The 18683-nt window shown below is 45.4% G+C and overlaps 1 protein-coding gene across 1 annotated transcript in view; it reads right to left on the bottom strand.

The window, feature by feature from the left end:
- CHRDL2 (chordin like 2) overlaps positions 1–18683 on the bottom strand; it is a 189559-nt gene that overhangs the window by 75887 nt on the left and 94989 nt on the right. Inside the window, exons 3-6 of the mRNA XM_088445827.1 lie at positions 16332–16425; positions 10333–10475; positions 2717–2810; positions 1896–1951 (exon numbers count right to left, since the gene is read on the bottom strand). Coding sequence (XP_088301953.1) covers positions 1896–1951; positions 2717–2810; positions 10333–10475; positions 16332–16425 — 387 coding nt within the window. The remainder of the gene's footprint in view (positions 1–1895; positions 1952–2716; positions 2811–10332; positions 10476–16331; positions 16426–18683) is intronic.

The following is an 18683-nucleotide window of genomic DNA, read 5'->3' as shown; positions in this document are numbered from 1 at the left end:
CAGTCTGACTGTTTGAGGGTGTGGACAGGGGTCTTTTATACAGTTAACCAGTTTAAACAGGTGCCATTAATACAGGTAACGAGGATAGATGAGCTTCCTAAAGAAGAAGTAACAGGTCTGTGACAGCCAGAATTCTTGCTGGTTGGTAGGTGTCCAAATATTTATTTTCCACAGGAATATACAAATAAATTGTTTAAAAATCATACAATGTGATTTCCAGAATTTTTTGTTCTGATTCTGTCTCTCACAGTTAAAGTGTACCTATGATGGGAATTAAAGACCTCTCTCATCTTTTAAAGTGCAACAACTTGCACAATCGGTGGCTGTCCAAATACTTTTTTGCCCCACTGTATATATATATAAATTTAGTGGCATTAAAAGGTTGAAGTATTTAATACCACATTTACATCGTAAAAAAGTTCCTATGTTCGCGTAAGCAGCAGGAATGTATTTATTCTCGCCTAATGTGGAACGTCCCAGAAAACACTGCGAAATCTATAAAGTGGCTTCTACACTTGTAAGTTTCAGCACTGAGATATCAGGCTGTCCGGTAACCCTTCATTCTGTTGCTAAACCTTGTTTCTCTGTCTAGTTCATAAAAAGTACTCTGCATATGGTGGACATGGTTAAGGGAGCCATTTTGTAAGCTGATCCAATACTCATGAGAACGCAGTCTATCCAGTCACTAGGAGCAAGTGACATCACTGAGAATGCAGTCTATCCATTCACTAGGAACCAGTGACATCACTGAGAATGCAGCCAATCCACTCACTTGTAACCAGGGACATCACTGATTACGCAGCCTATCCATTAGCTAGGACCCAGTGAAAGCACTGAGAATGCAACCTATCCACTCACTAAGATCCAGTGACATCACGGAAAATGCAGCCTAACCATTCACTAGGAACCAGAGACATCACTAATATTGCAGCCTATCCACTCACTAGTAACCAGTGACATCACTGAGAATGCAGCCTATCCACTCACTAGGATCTAGTGACATCACTGATAATGCAGCATATCCATTAACTAGGACTCAGTGAAAGCACTGAGAATCCAGCCTATCCACTCACTAGGATCCAGTGACATCACTGAAAATGCAGCCTAACCATTCACTAGGAACCAGAGACATCACTAATATTGCAGCCTATCCACTCACTAGGAACCCGTGACATCACTGAGAATGCAGCTTATCTATTAGCTAGGATCCAGTGACATCACTGAGAATGCAGGCTATCCATTAGCTAGGAGCCTGTGACATCACTTAGAATACAGACTATCCACTCACTAGGAACCAGTGACATGACTGAGAATGCAGCCTATCCATTAGCTAGGAGCCAGTGACATCACTCAGAATGTAGCCTATCCACTCGCTAGGAACCAGTGACATCACTGAGAATTCAGCCTATCCAGTTACTAGGAGCCAGTGACATCACTGAGAATGCAGCCTATCCAGTTACTAGAAGCCAGTGACATCACTGATAATGGCATATTATGACCAATATTTATAAAACACAGGGCTCTATTTAGCAATATTGAGAATATTGTCCCGAATACATTCGGGCAACATCGACACAATAATTTTTTTCCTTATTTTTTTATCACAGCTATTAAGCATTAAACTTTGCACGGACAGTGGCGACGTTCTCAATTTAATGAGCGTATCATACACAGATAATCAGTGAGCTCCTCCTCCCATTGCCACTGTGAGGAGCACGGCTTCTCTGCATGGTTACTCATTCTATAGACAATACGTAACATAGATCATGAATGACTCATGTTATGCCCCGCATCTGTGTAATAAGCTGTGAAGACCAGGATACATAGAAAGTTGTGGGGAAGACATTATATGAACAGTCACTGTCTAAACAAGAAGAAAGTGTAAGGTCACGTACAACACCTCTGGTTAACTGCAAAGGCTCCTCTTCCACCGATCGCTCCAAGGACCCATCTGCAAAACACGTCGCACAAGATGACTTACAGCGACTCTCACTTTTCTCACAGAGACTTCAGAGTCATTAGGAATAGATTATACATGGCAGAAAAATTATTTTGACAATTAACCTCCAAAGTCATATACTTCTCTTTAAGCCCAGTGTGCGCCTGAAACCCCAGTGCTCGTGTGAGAGAAATAACCGGTGTTTCACAGACTCACATGAAATGCTCAGTACTTACTAAGAGCTGTCTTGATAATGTCAAATTAGGTGGTAATGTGCTGTGTACACTGAGTTAGGGTTTGAATTATGTCAATGAGATGGAATTTCCCAGGAATATGGCAGTTTGCAGCAAGCAACACCAGAATCATTTTCTGAATAAAGAAAGCTGTAGTAAAGCTGAAGAGGAGACACAACACTACAGAACAATTTCTTGTAAAATACAGCAAAACATATTTATTGGGTTTATTCCAACGTTAAGAAAAGAATCAGTGTGGTATATAACAATGCCCTACACGGAACAGCAGATATAAGATCCCAAACTGCCTTATAATGAATTCATGGGGTTGTTGTCGATTGGGAGGAATTGGCCGGAAAATAAATTAAAACATTTTAAAGTTAACAAAATCCTGTAGCGAAACCAAAAAAATATGAATGTTTTTTTTTTGTTTGTTTGTTTTTTTATGATCTTATTGACAATAATAAATGAGTGAAATCTAAGATCATGAGACTGGGCGGTTTTATATGTGATGCTTCACAGTAATTATACCCAGGCCCCTTACCTCGGCACACCGGGCAGCACGAATCCGGGACGGTGAGAGGAGAAGAGCACACCACCTCCGGACAGGTCACCAAACCGCAGTAAATCTGCCCATCCTACAAGGTAAGAGAGAAGTCTGATCTTTCATCATCAGGTGAGCGCACCGACCCTGTAGATGCACCAATTGGCACCTATCGGAGTTGTTTGTAAACCATCGGTACGCTGAGAAATCCATGTACATTATCGGACAGATGGAGCCATTACCACTTATAGGAATAGTACTTTTTGAACAATCCTTAAAGCAGGGGTGATTTAGGAAAGGAGGGGGCCAGTATGCAACCTCTGTGTGCAAAAGACCCCCCCCCCCTCGCCAGCACAACTGCAAAGTAGGCTCTGGCATGGCACCTGTGCCATGCACCCAGCAATTACAGCGCCATCTTCAGGTTAATTTCTGCAGCCCTGGACTCCAGACAGGTATGTACAATCTATGGGTGCAGGGTGAGTAGTGTGGACTCCCCTGCACCATTATAGATACAAATGTATTCTATTCATATTAGATCATGTTACTTACATATTCAAAATTGCCAATGCAAACATTTTCTTATTAAAGTTCTGCCACCTTTTATGTTTTTATTCTTTTTTATATGATGCTGCACCTGTGCCCCAAAGTTTAGTTTTGAACGTCCAACATAGATTCATTTTCCGTACATGTATAGCACATCTTTTTATGGAATTATGGGGGAGATTTATCAGTGAGATAAAGTGCCAACCAATCAGCTCCTGTCATTATTCAAACACAACTTGTAACATGGCATTGAGCAGCTGATTGGTTGAAACCTTATGTCTCTCCAAGTTTTGATACACCTCCCCCTGTATTTTTTTTTTATGTTTTTTGAATGCTCTAAAGCAGTGGTGTCAAACTCTGGCCCTCCAGCTGCAGTGGAACTACACATCCCAGCATGCAGTGCCACAGTTTTGCTATTAGGGCATGCTAAAACTGTGGCAGGGCATGCTGGGATATGTAGTCCCCAAAAAAACCGAAGGGCCCGAGTTTGACACCACTGCTCTAAAGGATTGTGAGGAACGTGTAAAAGATACGACCTATAGGTCTATAGAATTCCGGCAGTCTTTATTTGGATAAGAGGTCGTGGTTCCCACCGTGTGACTATGTACATGGATTAGATTGGCGTCTAATGGTGCATACACACGATCAGATTTTTTCTTCAGATATGGACGATAACGATTTAAAAATCGTTCATATCTGACATGCCTGAACGATGGACGATCAACGATGCGCGTTCCCGTTTGTCAGATAACGATATCTGACATCTGATGGGTTTGCAGTCAGACTTGGACGATTCCATTCATTTTAATGCAGTCAAAAATCGTTCAATCGTTCAAATCGTCCAAATCGTTCAAATCGTTTAATCGTTCAGTCGTTCATCTGACAAATCTGACCGTGTGTACGCTCCATTTAAGCTATAGCAAGGATTCCACGTGCCATCAAATGACTTCAAATTTAAAGATATCTGCTGAGATACTCCTATCGATTTGGTGCGAGAAACCTGTCTGTAACATGAAGCTGTCTGCCGAATGTGCGCTTTTATATTTGTTCATATTAATATACTGCTTGGTCCTAGTTTAGTCACCATCAAAACTTGCACCAGTCCTGTGGCAGGTGCGGATTATTTGTCACCTCATTGTGTTTTATGTTTACTGGATTAGTATGTTTATCTGGGCGTAGGGAACGCCCGTTATAGAACGTTAGGCTGCTGCACCTGAATACATTGCGTTCTAGTGATTTCATATCCAGGTATGTTCTATATTCACTAACCGTTATACATTCCATCACTGGACACTTCCGCTGTGACCTCACCTGATACATGTGACGCCGCTGCTCATCTACTGTGTGTCATACGGTAATTCACAGACGCTACATTAATACTCTCCAAATACAAGACCTATGTTACCGGTGTAACAGGACTGATATGATGGCAATGTATTTAGGGGCCGGGCATTAATGCGAAAACTTGGGGCCTGATGCAAAGTCGCATGCAATGCGATTATTTTTCCTACTGTGCATGCGCGAAAATTCCTAAAAACTCCTGCAGGCGCAACGCGTTATACAGCGTGTACACGCAAAGGCGCTGATGCCATTGAGACGCACGGTACCAGAGATGGCTTGGAAAGTGTTGGATGTTCCTGGGGCGTTAACATCGGGTAGGGGGGGCTGACTAAAGAGATAGAGATGGTCTGTGTAATAGGCGTTTTATGGGCATGTCGCTGAAGTGTTGCGTACACGGACGCTCAATTGTTCACATTAGAGGCCACACTCGGACGGAAATAGGACTGGTGCAAGTTTCGATGGTGCGACCGATGATGGCGTCTGAAGAATGACCAGTATTACATCGTCTAAAGTGGGCGTGTCAGTCCTTGCACATTCATACGCCCGGATGTACACCAGGGAAGGGATAAAGTTTGCACCAACAGACACTCGATGTTACGGAGTTGCGCCAAGGCAACTGTTTAACGCGCAAGGAGGCTAGATGTATGTGGACACATCTGTACAGCATTGCACAAAATCCCAGTGCTATATACTGTACAGATGTGTCCACATACATCTTACGTCCTTATGCGTTTAACAGCACTTCTATTGGCCCCATGCTGTGGCGTGGCTCGGTAGCGCAGTGTGGACCTCATTCGGAGTCTCTCGCTAGGGCACGCTCGCTCGCTGGGAACGATAATGGCACATCTGTGCATACGTATAATATGCAGTGCGTGTGCGCAAGTCATTCGTTGCGATCTGATTTTGCTAGCTCGCAAGCCACTTTCAGGTCGCTGCTTTGAGTGACAGATTGCGCCGTTTGTGGGTGGTAACAGGGGAAGGTGCTTGTGAACGGGGGTGTGGATGTGCGAACGCAGGCGTGCCTGACCGGCATTTAATGGGCGTTTATAATTAGCAAAGTAGCGTCATCGCACACGTGACTTGGTTGTTTTTTAGCCTGAACTGCTCGCAGTGCTTGGGGTAGGTTAGGTCAACCGCTGCGAGCAGCTCCGATGGCCCTCGATGTTCATGATTAATCAGAATCTTCCCGGAGATGACGTGTGCTGCGAGTGACAGGTGGGAGGTTTTATAGTCCAGCGTACGCTAACTGCCGTCGCTCACTAAGACATAGAGGGCATCCTTACAGCGCAAAGAGCGATCGCTGATTTGCATACCCGGCCCCTTTTTGCAAGCCAGCGATCGCATCTTGCCAGAGACTCTGAATTAGGTCCTGTGTCTTTTCATGCAACTTTTTACCTTCAAATGTGTCTTACTAGTAAAGCGATGTGAATAGCTACAGTAGCACAAACAGCTTCTGCTGATTAAAATGATATGCAGCATGCTTATATTGTATGTGTGCGACTACGGGTGGTGTCTGCACGCGGAATGCTACTTTACGGTGTCAGCGGCTGGGATACCGAAACGTAGCATTCTGCGTGCAGATACAGCCGCAGCCTCACACAGAATATAGGCACGCCGCATATCATTTTAATCAGTAAAAGCTGTAAAACATCGCACGAAAAGACACTCGGTGCTCACGCCGACTTGTAGCGCACAAAGATAACATGTTTTTGCGGACACATCTATATTTACAGGATAATACTACACAAGCCAGCAAGTCATTCTATATTATAACAAGTAAAACATTAAGAGTGTCAGCTCACAGGACTAAAGGATAAAAACTCAACCAAAGAATAAAGCCACCTACAGTAGCATTTTGCATAACTAATTGCCATTGTTTATTCAGGCACGTTTGCTGCATTGTAAGAATAGAGGGCCTCATTCAGAGGCGGTCGTAGGATGCAAGCGGTCGCTCAGAAACAGGGCGGCCGCTTGCATCCTGAATGGCTGCTCCATGTCGGTCGTTAGGCAGTGGGTTAACACCCACAGCTCTAACGACCGCTAAGGGAGATGGTCGCGATGGTCAAGACCATCGCGACCATCGGGGCTTACGACGAGACCCTAGGGTAGGGTCTCGTCAACCTCTGTTTGAGCAGGAAGCTCCCCACTGACATCACTGATGATGTCAGTGGGGACGCCCACAAAACGGCAAGCGTTCCGAAAGGAACGCCTCCGTTTGGCTGGGCACGCCCCCTGCCCGCCCAGCAAACGGAGCGAGCTGTCAATCAACATCGACAGCTCGCTCCGTCTGCTTCAAGCCCACTAACGACGGGTGATCCGTCGTTAGCGGGGGCTCGCGCATGCGCACGACGGAGCCGTCTCCGTCGTGCGCATGCCCTGTGGACCGACATCGAGTCGGTTGCGAGTGCTCAGCGCTCGCGACCGACTCTGAATAAGGTCCAGAATGGAACGATTAGATTTGGATGGGTGCTAATAGCTGTATTCACTACTCAGGACCATATTAGCTGAAATGTCCTATATAAAACACAGCAGAAGAGGGGGCTATAGAGAAGAGTGGCAAAATAATTCACTGTATTCCTGAAATAAAGTTGGGCTTATAAATAGAGTAATCATGCAGATCTAGGCAGGAAGGCTGACACTTGCTAAGTTGGCCCTTTGGCCCTGGACAGGTCACAGAAGCTGTTGATAATCAGCCCTTATGTCAGCGTTTCGCAGCCTGCCTTCATTATCAGGGGAGTGTGGTGAGGATCCGGCCTGCTGCTGTGCAGCTCCAGCCTGAAGCTTGCGTCTGTCTCCAACCCATTATGGCAGATCTCATTTCTCCGTTCCCTCATGCACACAATAAAAATCCTAAATCTCGCCCATAAAGTCGACCAGAATCTTGTAAAAGGCTAATGTATATATACAGCCAGGCTCAGACTTTCCTGGAACGACAGAGGAACTTACTTGGAACTGACCAAGCTTGGGTTATACAAATATTGTGGCCTGCAGAGGAGCTCTGCCATCACTGAAATAACAGGGTGCCTTACCATGACAACATCTCTCTATTACCCGGCTTCTAGATCGCTAGCCTTACTGTAGACGCTTATGACAGAAGTAGGCAGCTGACGACTCTCTAGCTGCAGTGGGACCACAAGTTGCAGCATCCCATGATGACCGCCTGATCTATAATTGCTCTATATATTATATTCTATAATTATTATATTATACTGTAGAATTGGGTAATCTCTCTAATCTCCATCCCCACTCATAACTGCATGTCTCTATAACCCTGGTACCAAAGAGGCAGCCCCACACCTGGGACCTCAATCAGAGTCGGTCAAAGCGGCCGCACGGTCGTACGCCACCGATGTTCGCTATACTGCGCATGCGTAAAGTTCGCAATGCCTGTGCGCAAACTAGCCGCTACGATCAGAAATTTCTCTCTCCTTGAACACAGCCAGGTCGGTAGTTTGAGTGACAGAATGAGGCGTTTGTGGGTGGTAACAGGGGAAGGTGCTTGAAAACGGGGGAGTGGAGATCTGAACGCAGGCGTGCCTAATTATGCGAACGGTGTTTTGTGGGAGTGCGTACGGTTTATGGGAGTGCATAATTAACAAAGTAGCGTCATGGCACATGTGACATGGGAGGTTTGTACACTGACATGATCGTAGAGCTTAAGAGAGGGTATGGTCAACCTCAAGCTCTACGACCAGTTCCGATGGTCTCGATTAATCCTTATATGCCCGGAGATGACGTGCAATGCGTACGAGAAGGGGGCGTATTTTTTTTTTTATTCTGGCCGCTTCCTCCCCTTGGTCGGCCAGCTACCGATCCGAACTTAGGGACGAAACTTGCGAGGGACTCATTTGCATATCCGGACGTTTTTCCCGTACGACGGTGCGGCCGCTTCGACCGACTCTGAATGAGGTCCCTGGCCTCTTGAACCGGTCCTAGTATTATATATATATATATATATATATATATACACACACACACATACACATACACACATACACATACACACACAATACTTCTAGGCTCAAACTGGTCATGTGCGTTGCCATGAAGGTGAACGCCAATAATTCACTGTTTTGTTAAAGATGAGGGTGTCCACCAGAGTGCTTAGAACTTTAGTCCACCAGAGCTGCCCTGTTGAATGACCTTGTAGGTCTTTATCTAGTTGGTGGGAGGTGACAGCCAAAACGTCTTATCTTCACAGAAGGGGTTACGCTGGCATGGCCAGATATCGGCGCTGGAGCAGTGGGGAAACCACCACCTCTCTTGACATCAAACTTGGACTGTTAAGTTAGCTTTATATATCTGGTGGGCCGGGAGCGGGGCGCTGGGAAAGGCTCACAAACCAAAAGCAAAGAGATCAAGTAACTACCGTATGTACCCGGATAGACCACTCTGCACTGCCAAGGGGGGCAAATACATGTATTATGTTTGCATGCAGGGTAAATACTGGCTGCTTCTGCATGTAGCCCACTAATGCTGGACAGCTTTATTCTTACACTGCAATCTTGCTCTGAGTTTGGACACTGTCCCTCCCACATCTAATCTCTCTGCACATTTTGGGGCTGACCTGAGTCGCACGGATCTTTCTTAACGGACGCAAAGGGCGACCCGGACTCATCTGTCTTTCCGCGAAATAGGCGTGTAACAAAATCTCCGTACGTTTGTGAGCCGCCGCGGCATACGGGGGAGGGAAGCCTGTGTCTGATGGATCTCCTGCCCCCAGCACGGGGCTGGCGCACATGCAGATATTATTAATAAAGATAGTTTTGGCGGATGGTGTAAGAGCAGTGGGCGGCGCGGCTTTCCGGAACTTGCACGCGCGCGATCCCCGCAGTAGGTGAAAGGGTACCTGCATTACTGTAGCATTAGATAGTAAATCAGGTTTCTACGGCTGCCCACAACCAAGGCCACTGTACACAGGGGATAAGCCCGTTTACACCTGCCCCGCCTACAGCCGAGCACGGTGTTACCCAGGTGCACAGTCACTGGCTTTTAGTTTTTGTTTCTACCAGCGGGGAATCATCCCCTAAGTCTCCTGTTTTACACCAGTTCTGTTTGTTGGTGACCTGTATCCATCCCATAACAATTTATCATCATTGTAGTTTTGCAATAGTTATTTACAGACGACTAGCCATGGCATAGATATTATTACCCTGAATAGTTTTTTCCATTTCAATTACCTAAACATGTAACTCACAGAAAATAAAGTTTGTCTTTTAATGGGAGATGTATCAAACCTTTAATGGACGGTACACATGGTCAGATCAGACAACGTTATCGAACATCCAGCACATGCTCCATTGCTGTAACTACTATAACGACCCTCGATCAACGATCGAGGGTCCCTGTAGTAACCAGGTTAACCTGGTCGATATCGACCATCCGTGCCCACGCATCGTTTGATCATTTGGTTGTTTCAGGGGGCAAAAAAAGGTCGATTAAAACGATCAAACAATATCGTTTAAATCGACCAAGAAATCTGACCGTGTGTACATACCATAAGAGGGATAGCAACCAATCAGCTTCTAGATCTCATTTATCTGGTACAGTCTATAAAACGACAGATGCTCATTGGACGGCACCGGAGACTTCTCCACCTTATCTCTCTCCCAAGGCTTTAGTACATCTACCCCCCCATATGCATTCTATGAATGACTACAGTGGGGCATTAGCGGGCATGCGTGTTAGTGACACTGGCGGGCACACAGTAAGGGTGCGGACGCAGAACATACTGAGCAGCTGCACTGTACACACTGGTTGGACTGCCGGGACGGGAACAGCTCATGGGTGGTGAACATTTCGCCCGGTTGGTAGGTTGTCCCATTGTGCTGGCACACCTTGGCTGGGGCTCGCAGTCCGGAGGGCGAGTGCGTCTCTGCAGAAAGGAAACACAGAGGGGTGGGGGCTTAGTCACCGCAGAAAACCACAGTCTGATGATACATAGGTTCTCTAACCGGCGGCACATGGTTACTAATTACATTTAGGTTACTGTAAATTACCAACACCTTTTGGTTAAATAGTTAGAATCAGCAGGTTAGGAACCACTTATACAACATGATATATGCTGCCAAAGTTCATACAAAGAGACTGAGAGGTCTATGTACTAAGCCTTGGATAGAGATAAAATGGACGGCGATAAAGTACCAACCAATCGGCTCCTGTCACTTTACAGGTGGTGTTTGAAAAATGACAGGAGCCGATTGGTCGGTACTTTATCTCCGTCCACTTGATCTCTCCCCAAGGCTACATAGGGCCTGATTCAGAGACAGACGCAATGGCGATGTTTACGCAGATCGTGCGTTTGCCATCGCGTATAAGCCGCACTGAACATGCGCTGCGATTGCTTTGCGAGTACGCTCGCACAGAGGATCCATATGCAAAGTGAGTGACATGTAGTCAGCGTGTGGGGGAGGTAGAGGGGGGGCGGGGTCAGAAAAAAAAGCGGGTGCGTCTTACCCTTTAAACGCTGTGACATGGGCGTGCATAAATTAGCCATTGCGATTACGTAGGCAGCATGAGAGCGCTCTGCGTGTTAGGAGAGCTGCAGTCTTTGCAGCTAATCCGACATGCCGCAAGGCCAAGATGGCTGCTGGATGTGCGCCGATGTTACCGAAATTTGCGCAGGTAAGCGACGTCGTACGTATATGAGAAGGCAGCACTGGGCGTCGGGTAAGCTTTAGAACTCTTAGCGTATTTTTAGCAGCTGTGTTCCGAGCAAAATGGCAGCCGTGACCGCATTAGTGTCAGTCTCTATATCAGGCCCATGGATCACACAAATACAGTGTTAAGGGGCCTATACACTAGGCGACCTGAAAGACTGAACGTCTAGCGTTCAGACCTACAGGTCGCCGAGGTGTGGTGCCCGCACTGAACGGCGTTCACTGAGCGTCATTCGGTGCAGGAGACCGACCTCCCTATTACTGAACATGCCGAACCTGGTCAGGTTGACGGGCATGTTCAGTAGATTGTCGGGGTCGGCAAGGACCCAGCGTGCACGCGCATCGCTGGTCCTTGCCGGCTACCCATTACACAACTTTGTGTACAATGCGACCAAAACCTCCTGGTTTTGGTCGGAGTGTTCACAAAGTCGAATAATGGATAGGCCCCTTTAGAGATCCATCTGACACAGGACTATACGGCCAATCCATTCAGACAGCTGTGATCTCATTGCTCCATCCTCCAGCGTTACTGGGACATGAGACAAGGACACCTCCTAACAGTCAGAAATCGGCCATAATGACACTGTCACTCAGCAAAGTATCCCCTTGTACATCAATACACCGATCCTATTCCATCGTGAGCTCCCGGAGGCCATTATTAATAATAATAATAATATATAAACAAGTAACAACAGACTCCACCTTGTGCAGTATTCATCTAAACTCCTGTACAGGAGGCAGGTGGCCAATAGCATCTGCAGCCTCACGTTTCCTCATGTAGAAGAATTTAGAGGAATTCTATATTCTACCCCCTTAGTACATTACACTATTGTGATCAGGGGGTTACTCTAAAGTAGGGGTGGGCAATAAACGGCCCCTAAGCTGTTATAGAACTACACATCCCAGCAGGCTCTACCACAGTTTTGCTATATGGCCATGCTAAAACTGTTGCAAGGCATGCTGGGATTTGTAGTTCAACAACAGCTGGAGGGCTGCCTATTGCCCAACCCTGCAAAGGGTATTTCGCCCCTATATTTTGGAGGTTGCTGGAGGGAGAACTAGTCACTGAAGAATACATCTGGGAACATTTGGGAGGATATGCTGTCCCTAAGTACTGTGATTCAGATAAGCCTATAAATAATGATTTTTGAGTATCATGCCGACATATACTGTATATATATATATATATATTATTTTTTTCATTGGTGGGTTTGTTGTAAAAATATTGCACAAGGGAGGTGCCTGCTGGGTTATTGCTTTCACCTGCGCCTCCTACAGTGGAGGATTGGTGCACTACAATCAAGGTTGGATTGAAACTTATTCCCTAGTGTCACCGTTTTGTATTAATCACAAACCCTAAACAGAAAATGGCAGATCATATTGATTAAAGTCGTTTTCCCTTTTCTTGTTGCAATATTTGGTAGACGCACCTTTATTTACAATTTTGGCTCCATCAGGTTGAATGGGGGAGAGTTAAGTCATTTGCAAAAAATGTCACAGATACTTGATGGTATTTACTTAGGTCTGGACTTTGAGTATTAGGATAACCAGGTCAGAGAGCTGTCTCAGGGTCCAGGCACCGCAGTGACCTATCAGTCCCCAGGATGCTTCTAGGCTGTGGCCAGGTAACAAGTCATAGGATAGGATAAAAGGCCGCGATTTATTTTTAAGTAAATGATTTCCACGCAAAAGGTCGACAATGATTTGGTCAACATGGAAGAAGATCTACATGACAAAGCATCGACAGTACAGAAGGTCGACAGGTTCAACAGCTCGACATGGATACAGGGGGGGGGGGTTAGGGCTAGGTTTAGGGTTAGGCACTTACCGGAGGGTTAGGATTAGACACTAGGAGAGAATGTTAGGGTTAGGCACCAAGGGGAGGGTTAGGGTGAAGATTAGGGTTAGAAAAACAAACATGGGTCTACCATCTCCATGTTGATTTTTTGTAACCGTTGACCTTATGTACGGTCTAACTTTTGCCTTGTCTATGTACCTTTTTTCCATGTCGACCTTGTGGTGTCGACCAGATTATTGGCGACCTTTTTATTGCCACACCTGTGTGTGTAGTGCATTTTCAAGCCTGAGCTTCCTCATGAAGATAAGAGAACATTCAAAACAAATCACAGAAATGCTTCAGGGTCTGCAATACTTGTCAAACTAGTGATATAAATGGATGGAGCAAGATATAGACAGATATTTTAGGAATATTTCAGTCATGTTAGGATCCTGCTGCAGTCTGCTAGAGATTTAGGACTTGGGAGGAGATGTATATTCTGGCTGTATGCAGCAGGAGCCACGTAGGGCACATTACACATGCTATGGGATCTCTCCCAAACAGGGCAGTTTATTTTTTAAATATTTTAAAACACTAACTAATCAATGAATAATGTAACCTCTGAAGGCTACTGATTGCGCCACCGTTTATTCAGCGGTATCTTAGCTAGAAGGGGGTAAATACTTTTGAAAGCTTCGGAGCCGTCTCTTTATGGACCATGGGCTGGATTAATTACGGATCGCAACTGCAACTATGCACGCAATCGGACAATTGTTGCGTTCTGCGCATGCATCGCAGTGTGTGAACCAGCCACTGCGATCACAGTGACTACGCAGACCCATTGAACAGCGATTGACAGGAAGCACCATTTGTGGGGGGTGATGGGGAGGGGGGGGGTGTTTTGGAAAAACGCAGGCGTGGCAGTGCGTTTGAACGCCGTTGCAGGGGCGTGCATAAATTATCGAATGTGATGCCATACGCAGTCTGAGGCCTGATAGCGTGCGCTGATGTTAGCAATTCCTGAGTAAGGTCAGAGCCTGTGTAAGTGTGTGTGAGGCTGTGATGGTACTCCATGTTACTGATGGTATCTCAGTCTTGTGTAATCACTGCGTGTGATGAGGTTAGTAATTCCTGAGTAAGGTCAGAGCCTGTGTAAGTGTGTGTGAGGCTGTGATGGTACTCCATGTTACTGATGGTGTATCAGTCTTGTGTAATCACTGTGTGTGATGAGGTTAGTAATTCCTGAGTAAGGTCAGAGCCTGTGTAAGTGTGTGTGAGGATGTGATGGTACTCCATGTTACTGATGGTATCTCAGTCTTGTGTAATCACTGCGTGTGATGAGGTTAGTAATTCCTGAGTAAGGTCAGAGCCTGTGTAAGTGTGTGTGAGGCTGTGATGGTACTCCATGTTACTGATGGTGTATCAGTCTTGTGTAATCACTGTGTGTGATGAGGTTAGTAATTCCTGAGTAAGGTCAGAGCCTGTGTAAGTGTGTGTGAGGATGTGATGGTACTCCATGTTACTGATGGTATCTCAGTCTTGTGTAATCACTGTGTGTGATGAGGTTAGTAATTCCTGTGTAAGGTCAGAGCCTGTGTAAGTGTGTGTGAGGATGTGATGGTACTCCATGTTACTGATGGTATCTCAGTCTTGTGTAATCACTGCGTGTGATGAGGTTAGTAATTCCTGAGTAAGGTCAGAGCCTGTGTAAGTGTGTGTGAGGATGTGATGGTACTCCATGTTACTGATGGTTTCTCAGTCTTGTGTGGTCACTGCGTGTGATGAGGTTAGTAATTCCTGAGTAAGGTCAGAGCCTGTGTAAGTGTGTGTGAGGATGTGATGGTACTCCATGTTACTGATGGTATCTCAGTCTTGTGTAATCACTGTGTGTGATGAGGTTAGTAATTCCTGAGTAAGGTCAGAGCCTGTGTAAGTGTGTGTGAGGATGTGATGGTACTCCATGTTACTGATGGTATCTCAGTCTTATGTAATCACTACGTGTGATGAGGATAGTAATTCCTGAGTAAGGTCAGAGCCTGTGTAAGTGTGTGTGAGGCTGTGATGGTACTCCATGTTACTGATGGTCTCTCAGTCTTGTGTAATCACTGCGTGTGATGAGGTTAGTAATTCCTGAGTAAGGTCAGAGCCTGTGTAAGTGTGTGTGAGGCTGTGATGGTACTCCATGTTACTGATGGTGTCTCAGTCTTGTGTAATCACTGTGTGTGATGAGGTTAGTAATTCCTGAGTACGGTGAGAGCCTGTGTAAGTGTGTGTGAGGATGTGATGGTACTCCATGTTACTGATGGTCTCTCAGTCTTGTGTAATCACTGCGTGTGATGAGGTTAGTAATTCCTGAGTACGGTGAGAGCCTGTGTAAGTGTGTGTGAGGATGTGATGGTACTCCATGTTACTGATGGTCTCTCAGTCTTGTGTAATCACTGCGTGTGATGAGGTTAGTAATTCCTGAGTAAGGTCAGAGCCTGTGTAAGTGTGTGTGAGGCTGTGATGGTACTCCATGTTACTGATGGTATCTCAGTCTTGTGTAATCACTGTGTGTGATGAGGTTAGTAATTCCTGAGTAAGGTCAGAGCCTGTGTAAGTGTGTGTGAGGCTGTGATGGTACTCCATGTTACAGATGGTTTCTCAGTCTTGTGTAATTACTGCGTGTGATGAGGTTAGTAATTCCTGAGTAAGGTCAGAGCTGTGTAAGTGTGTGTGAGGATGTGATGGTACTCCATGTTACTGATGGTGTCTCAGTCTTGTGTAATCACTGTGTGTGATGAGGTTAGTAATTCCTCAGTAAGGTCAGAGCCTGTGTAAGTGTGTGTGAGGCTGTGATGGTACTCCATGTTACTGATGGTTTCTCAGTCTTGTGTAATCACTGTGTGTGATGAGGTTAGTAATTCCTGAGTAATGTCAGAGCCTGTGTAAGTGTGTGTGAGGCTGTGATGGTACTCCATGTTACCGATGGTTTCTCAGTCTTGCTAAACATTACGGATGTGTGTAAGGTAAAGTGGGCGTCCTCATGATCTGCTGCGGCGGAATAGCGATCGCCATGGTTTAGCATACTATCGCAGTGGAACTGCTTGCGTAGTAGCTATTGCATTCGCAGTCGCGATCCGTAGAGTATAAGGCCCCATTACACCATATTTTGTGAGGAGCAGTGGTGAGAATTTCTGCACAAATCCATTTTGATTCCATGATGTATGAAAATAAAATGTGAAAAATGCAGAAGGACGTGAATACTTTATGTCGTGTCTGTAGAACTCTGCATGGCCGACAGGCGCCGACTTACCTACACATCTCGGGCAGCACTGCTGGGAGTCAGTGACTGTATGGACACAATGAAGGACTGGACACTTTATCCTGTAGCAGCTGACGCTTCCGGCCTAAGTAACACAAAGTATAGAAATAACGCAAAACATGCAAGAACTAATATATATATATATATATATATATATATATATATTACACTCAACATACAAAGAACGAATATATATAATACACTCAATATACAAAGAACTAATATACTGTATATAATACACTCAACATACAAAGAACTAATATATATATATAATACACTCAATATACAAAGAACAAATATATATAATACACTCAATATACAAAGAACTAATATACTGTATATAATACACTCAACATACAAAGAACTAATGTATATAATACACTCAACATACAAAGAACTAATATATATATTACTTCTTTGTATGTTGAGTGTATTATATATATATATATATATATATATATATATATATATATTAGTTCTTTGTATGTTGAGTGTATTATATATATTAGTTCTTTGTATGTTGAGTGTATTATATATATTAGTTCTTTGTATGTTGAGTGTATTATATATATATATTAGTTCTTTGTATGTTGAGTGTATTATATACATTAGTTCTTTGTATGTTGAGTGTATTATATATATTAGTTCTTTGTATGTTGAGTGTATTATATATATAATACACTCAACATACAAAGAACTAATGTATATAATACACTCAACATACAAAGAACTAATATACAGTATACAATACACTCAACATATAAAGAACTAATATATATAATACACTCAACATACAAAGAACTAATATATATATATAAAATACACTCTGGGCCTGATTCAGACCCGGTCGCAAGCGTTGTGCGCTCGCAACCGGGTCGATGGTGGCCCAGAGCGCATGCGCACGACGGAGCCGGCTCCGTCGTGCGCATGCGCGAAACCCGAATAGCGACGAGCAATCCGTTGCTCCGGGTCTCGTACCAAAGGGGGTGTGCTGTCGATGTTGAGTGACAGCACGCCCCCTTTGATGGGCGGGCCGGGGGAGTGGCTGCCCAAACGGAGGCGTTCCCATGTGAACGCCTCCGTTTGGGGGCGGCCCCACTAACATCACGAGTGATGTCTGTGGGAGAGATTTCGGCTCTGTTAGAGCCGAAATCTCTCTGGGGCTTGCGGCAATGAGACCCTACCACAAGGGTCTCGTCGCAAGCCCGATGGTCGCGATGGTCCTGGCCGTTCGCTATAGCTGTGGGTGGACACCCACAGCTATGCGAGCGGCCTGGAGGCCGCTCTAAAAATAAAATAGCCCGGCCCTGATTCAGACCGAGCGCTCTGTCAGAGCGTCTGGCTCTGAATCAGGGCCTCTATCTGTACTAAAGTAGCCATTGTATCAGCTAAATGCACAGAAACTCTGTAATAACTCGATGTACACTAATAATGCTACAGCTCTACTCATTGTAACATACACCTATAACAGTATCACCGATTATATGGCGAAGTACAGAAAATAGGTCACACTCGGATGAGGGAGGAATCACACGCAAACTCGGAGATAGGGCCCTGACTGGAATCAAACTCAAGAGCTGTGAGGATTCAATCCTAACCCCTGTGCCACCATGTTGAATCTTGTAACATCTCAATGCACTATAACATTGTAACAGCTCCATGCATGATAATATACTATCAGCTTTATACTTAGTAATGTAGTATCAGCTACATAGTAACATAGTGTAAGCTCTGTGCATAGAAATAGCCCAGCAGCAACTATCTCATACGGAGTTATATAAGAACATGCATAATAATATAATAACAGCTCCATACATAGTAGTATTGTAATAGTATCACAGTAATACATTATCATTTTTACATGGGAAGCAATCGGGAAGCCGACTGCCTATATACCGGCAGCCGGCTTCCCGACTGTCTTATCCCGGCATGGGTCAAATGCCGGGCGTCTAGAAGTAGACGCCCGCATTTCCCCGACGCCGGGAGACCGGCGCCCACATCACGATCGTAGTGATGCCGGGCGCCGCGAGCGGACAGCCGCGCTTTAGGTTTAGGGCTCCCGGGGGGGACTTAGGGTTAGGCACCCCCCCGGGAGGGTTAGGTTTAGGCTAGGGGGAGGGAGGGTTAGGGTTAGACACCCCCGGGGGGGGACTTAGGGTTAGGCACTCCCCCGGGGGACTTAGGTTTAGGCAGCGGGGAAGGGGGTGGTTAGGGTTAGGCACTTACAGGGGGGATTAGGGTTAGGCACTTGGGGGGGAAGTTAGGGTTAGGCACCCCTAAGGAGGGTTAGGGGGGTTAGGTTAGGTTAGTGGATACTTACCTATCCACGAACGGGATTTCCAG

This window comes from Taudactylus pleione, unplaced genomic scaffold (assembly GCF_031769625.1).
Source record: "Taudactylus pleione unplaced genomic scaffold, aTauple2 ptg000390l, whole genome shotgun sequence".
Lineage (NCBI taxonomy): Eukaryota > Metazoa > Chordata > Amphibia > Anura > Myobatrachidae > Taudactylus > Taudactylus pleione.
This window is presented reverse-complemented; position numbering and strand designations above follow the sequence as displayed.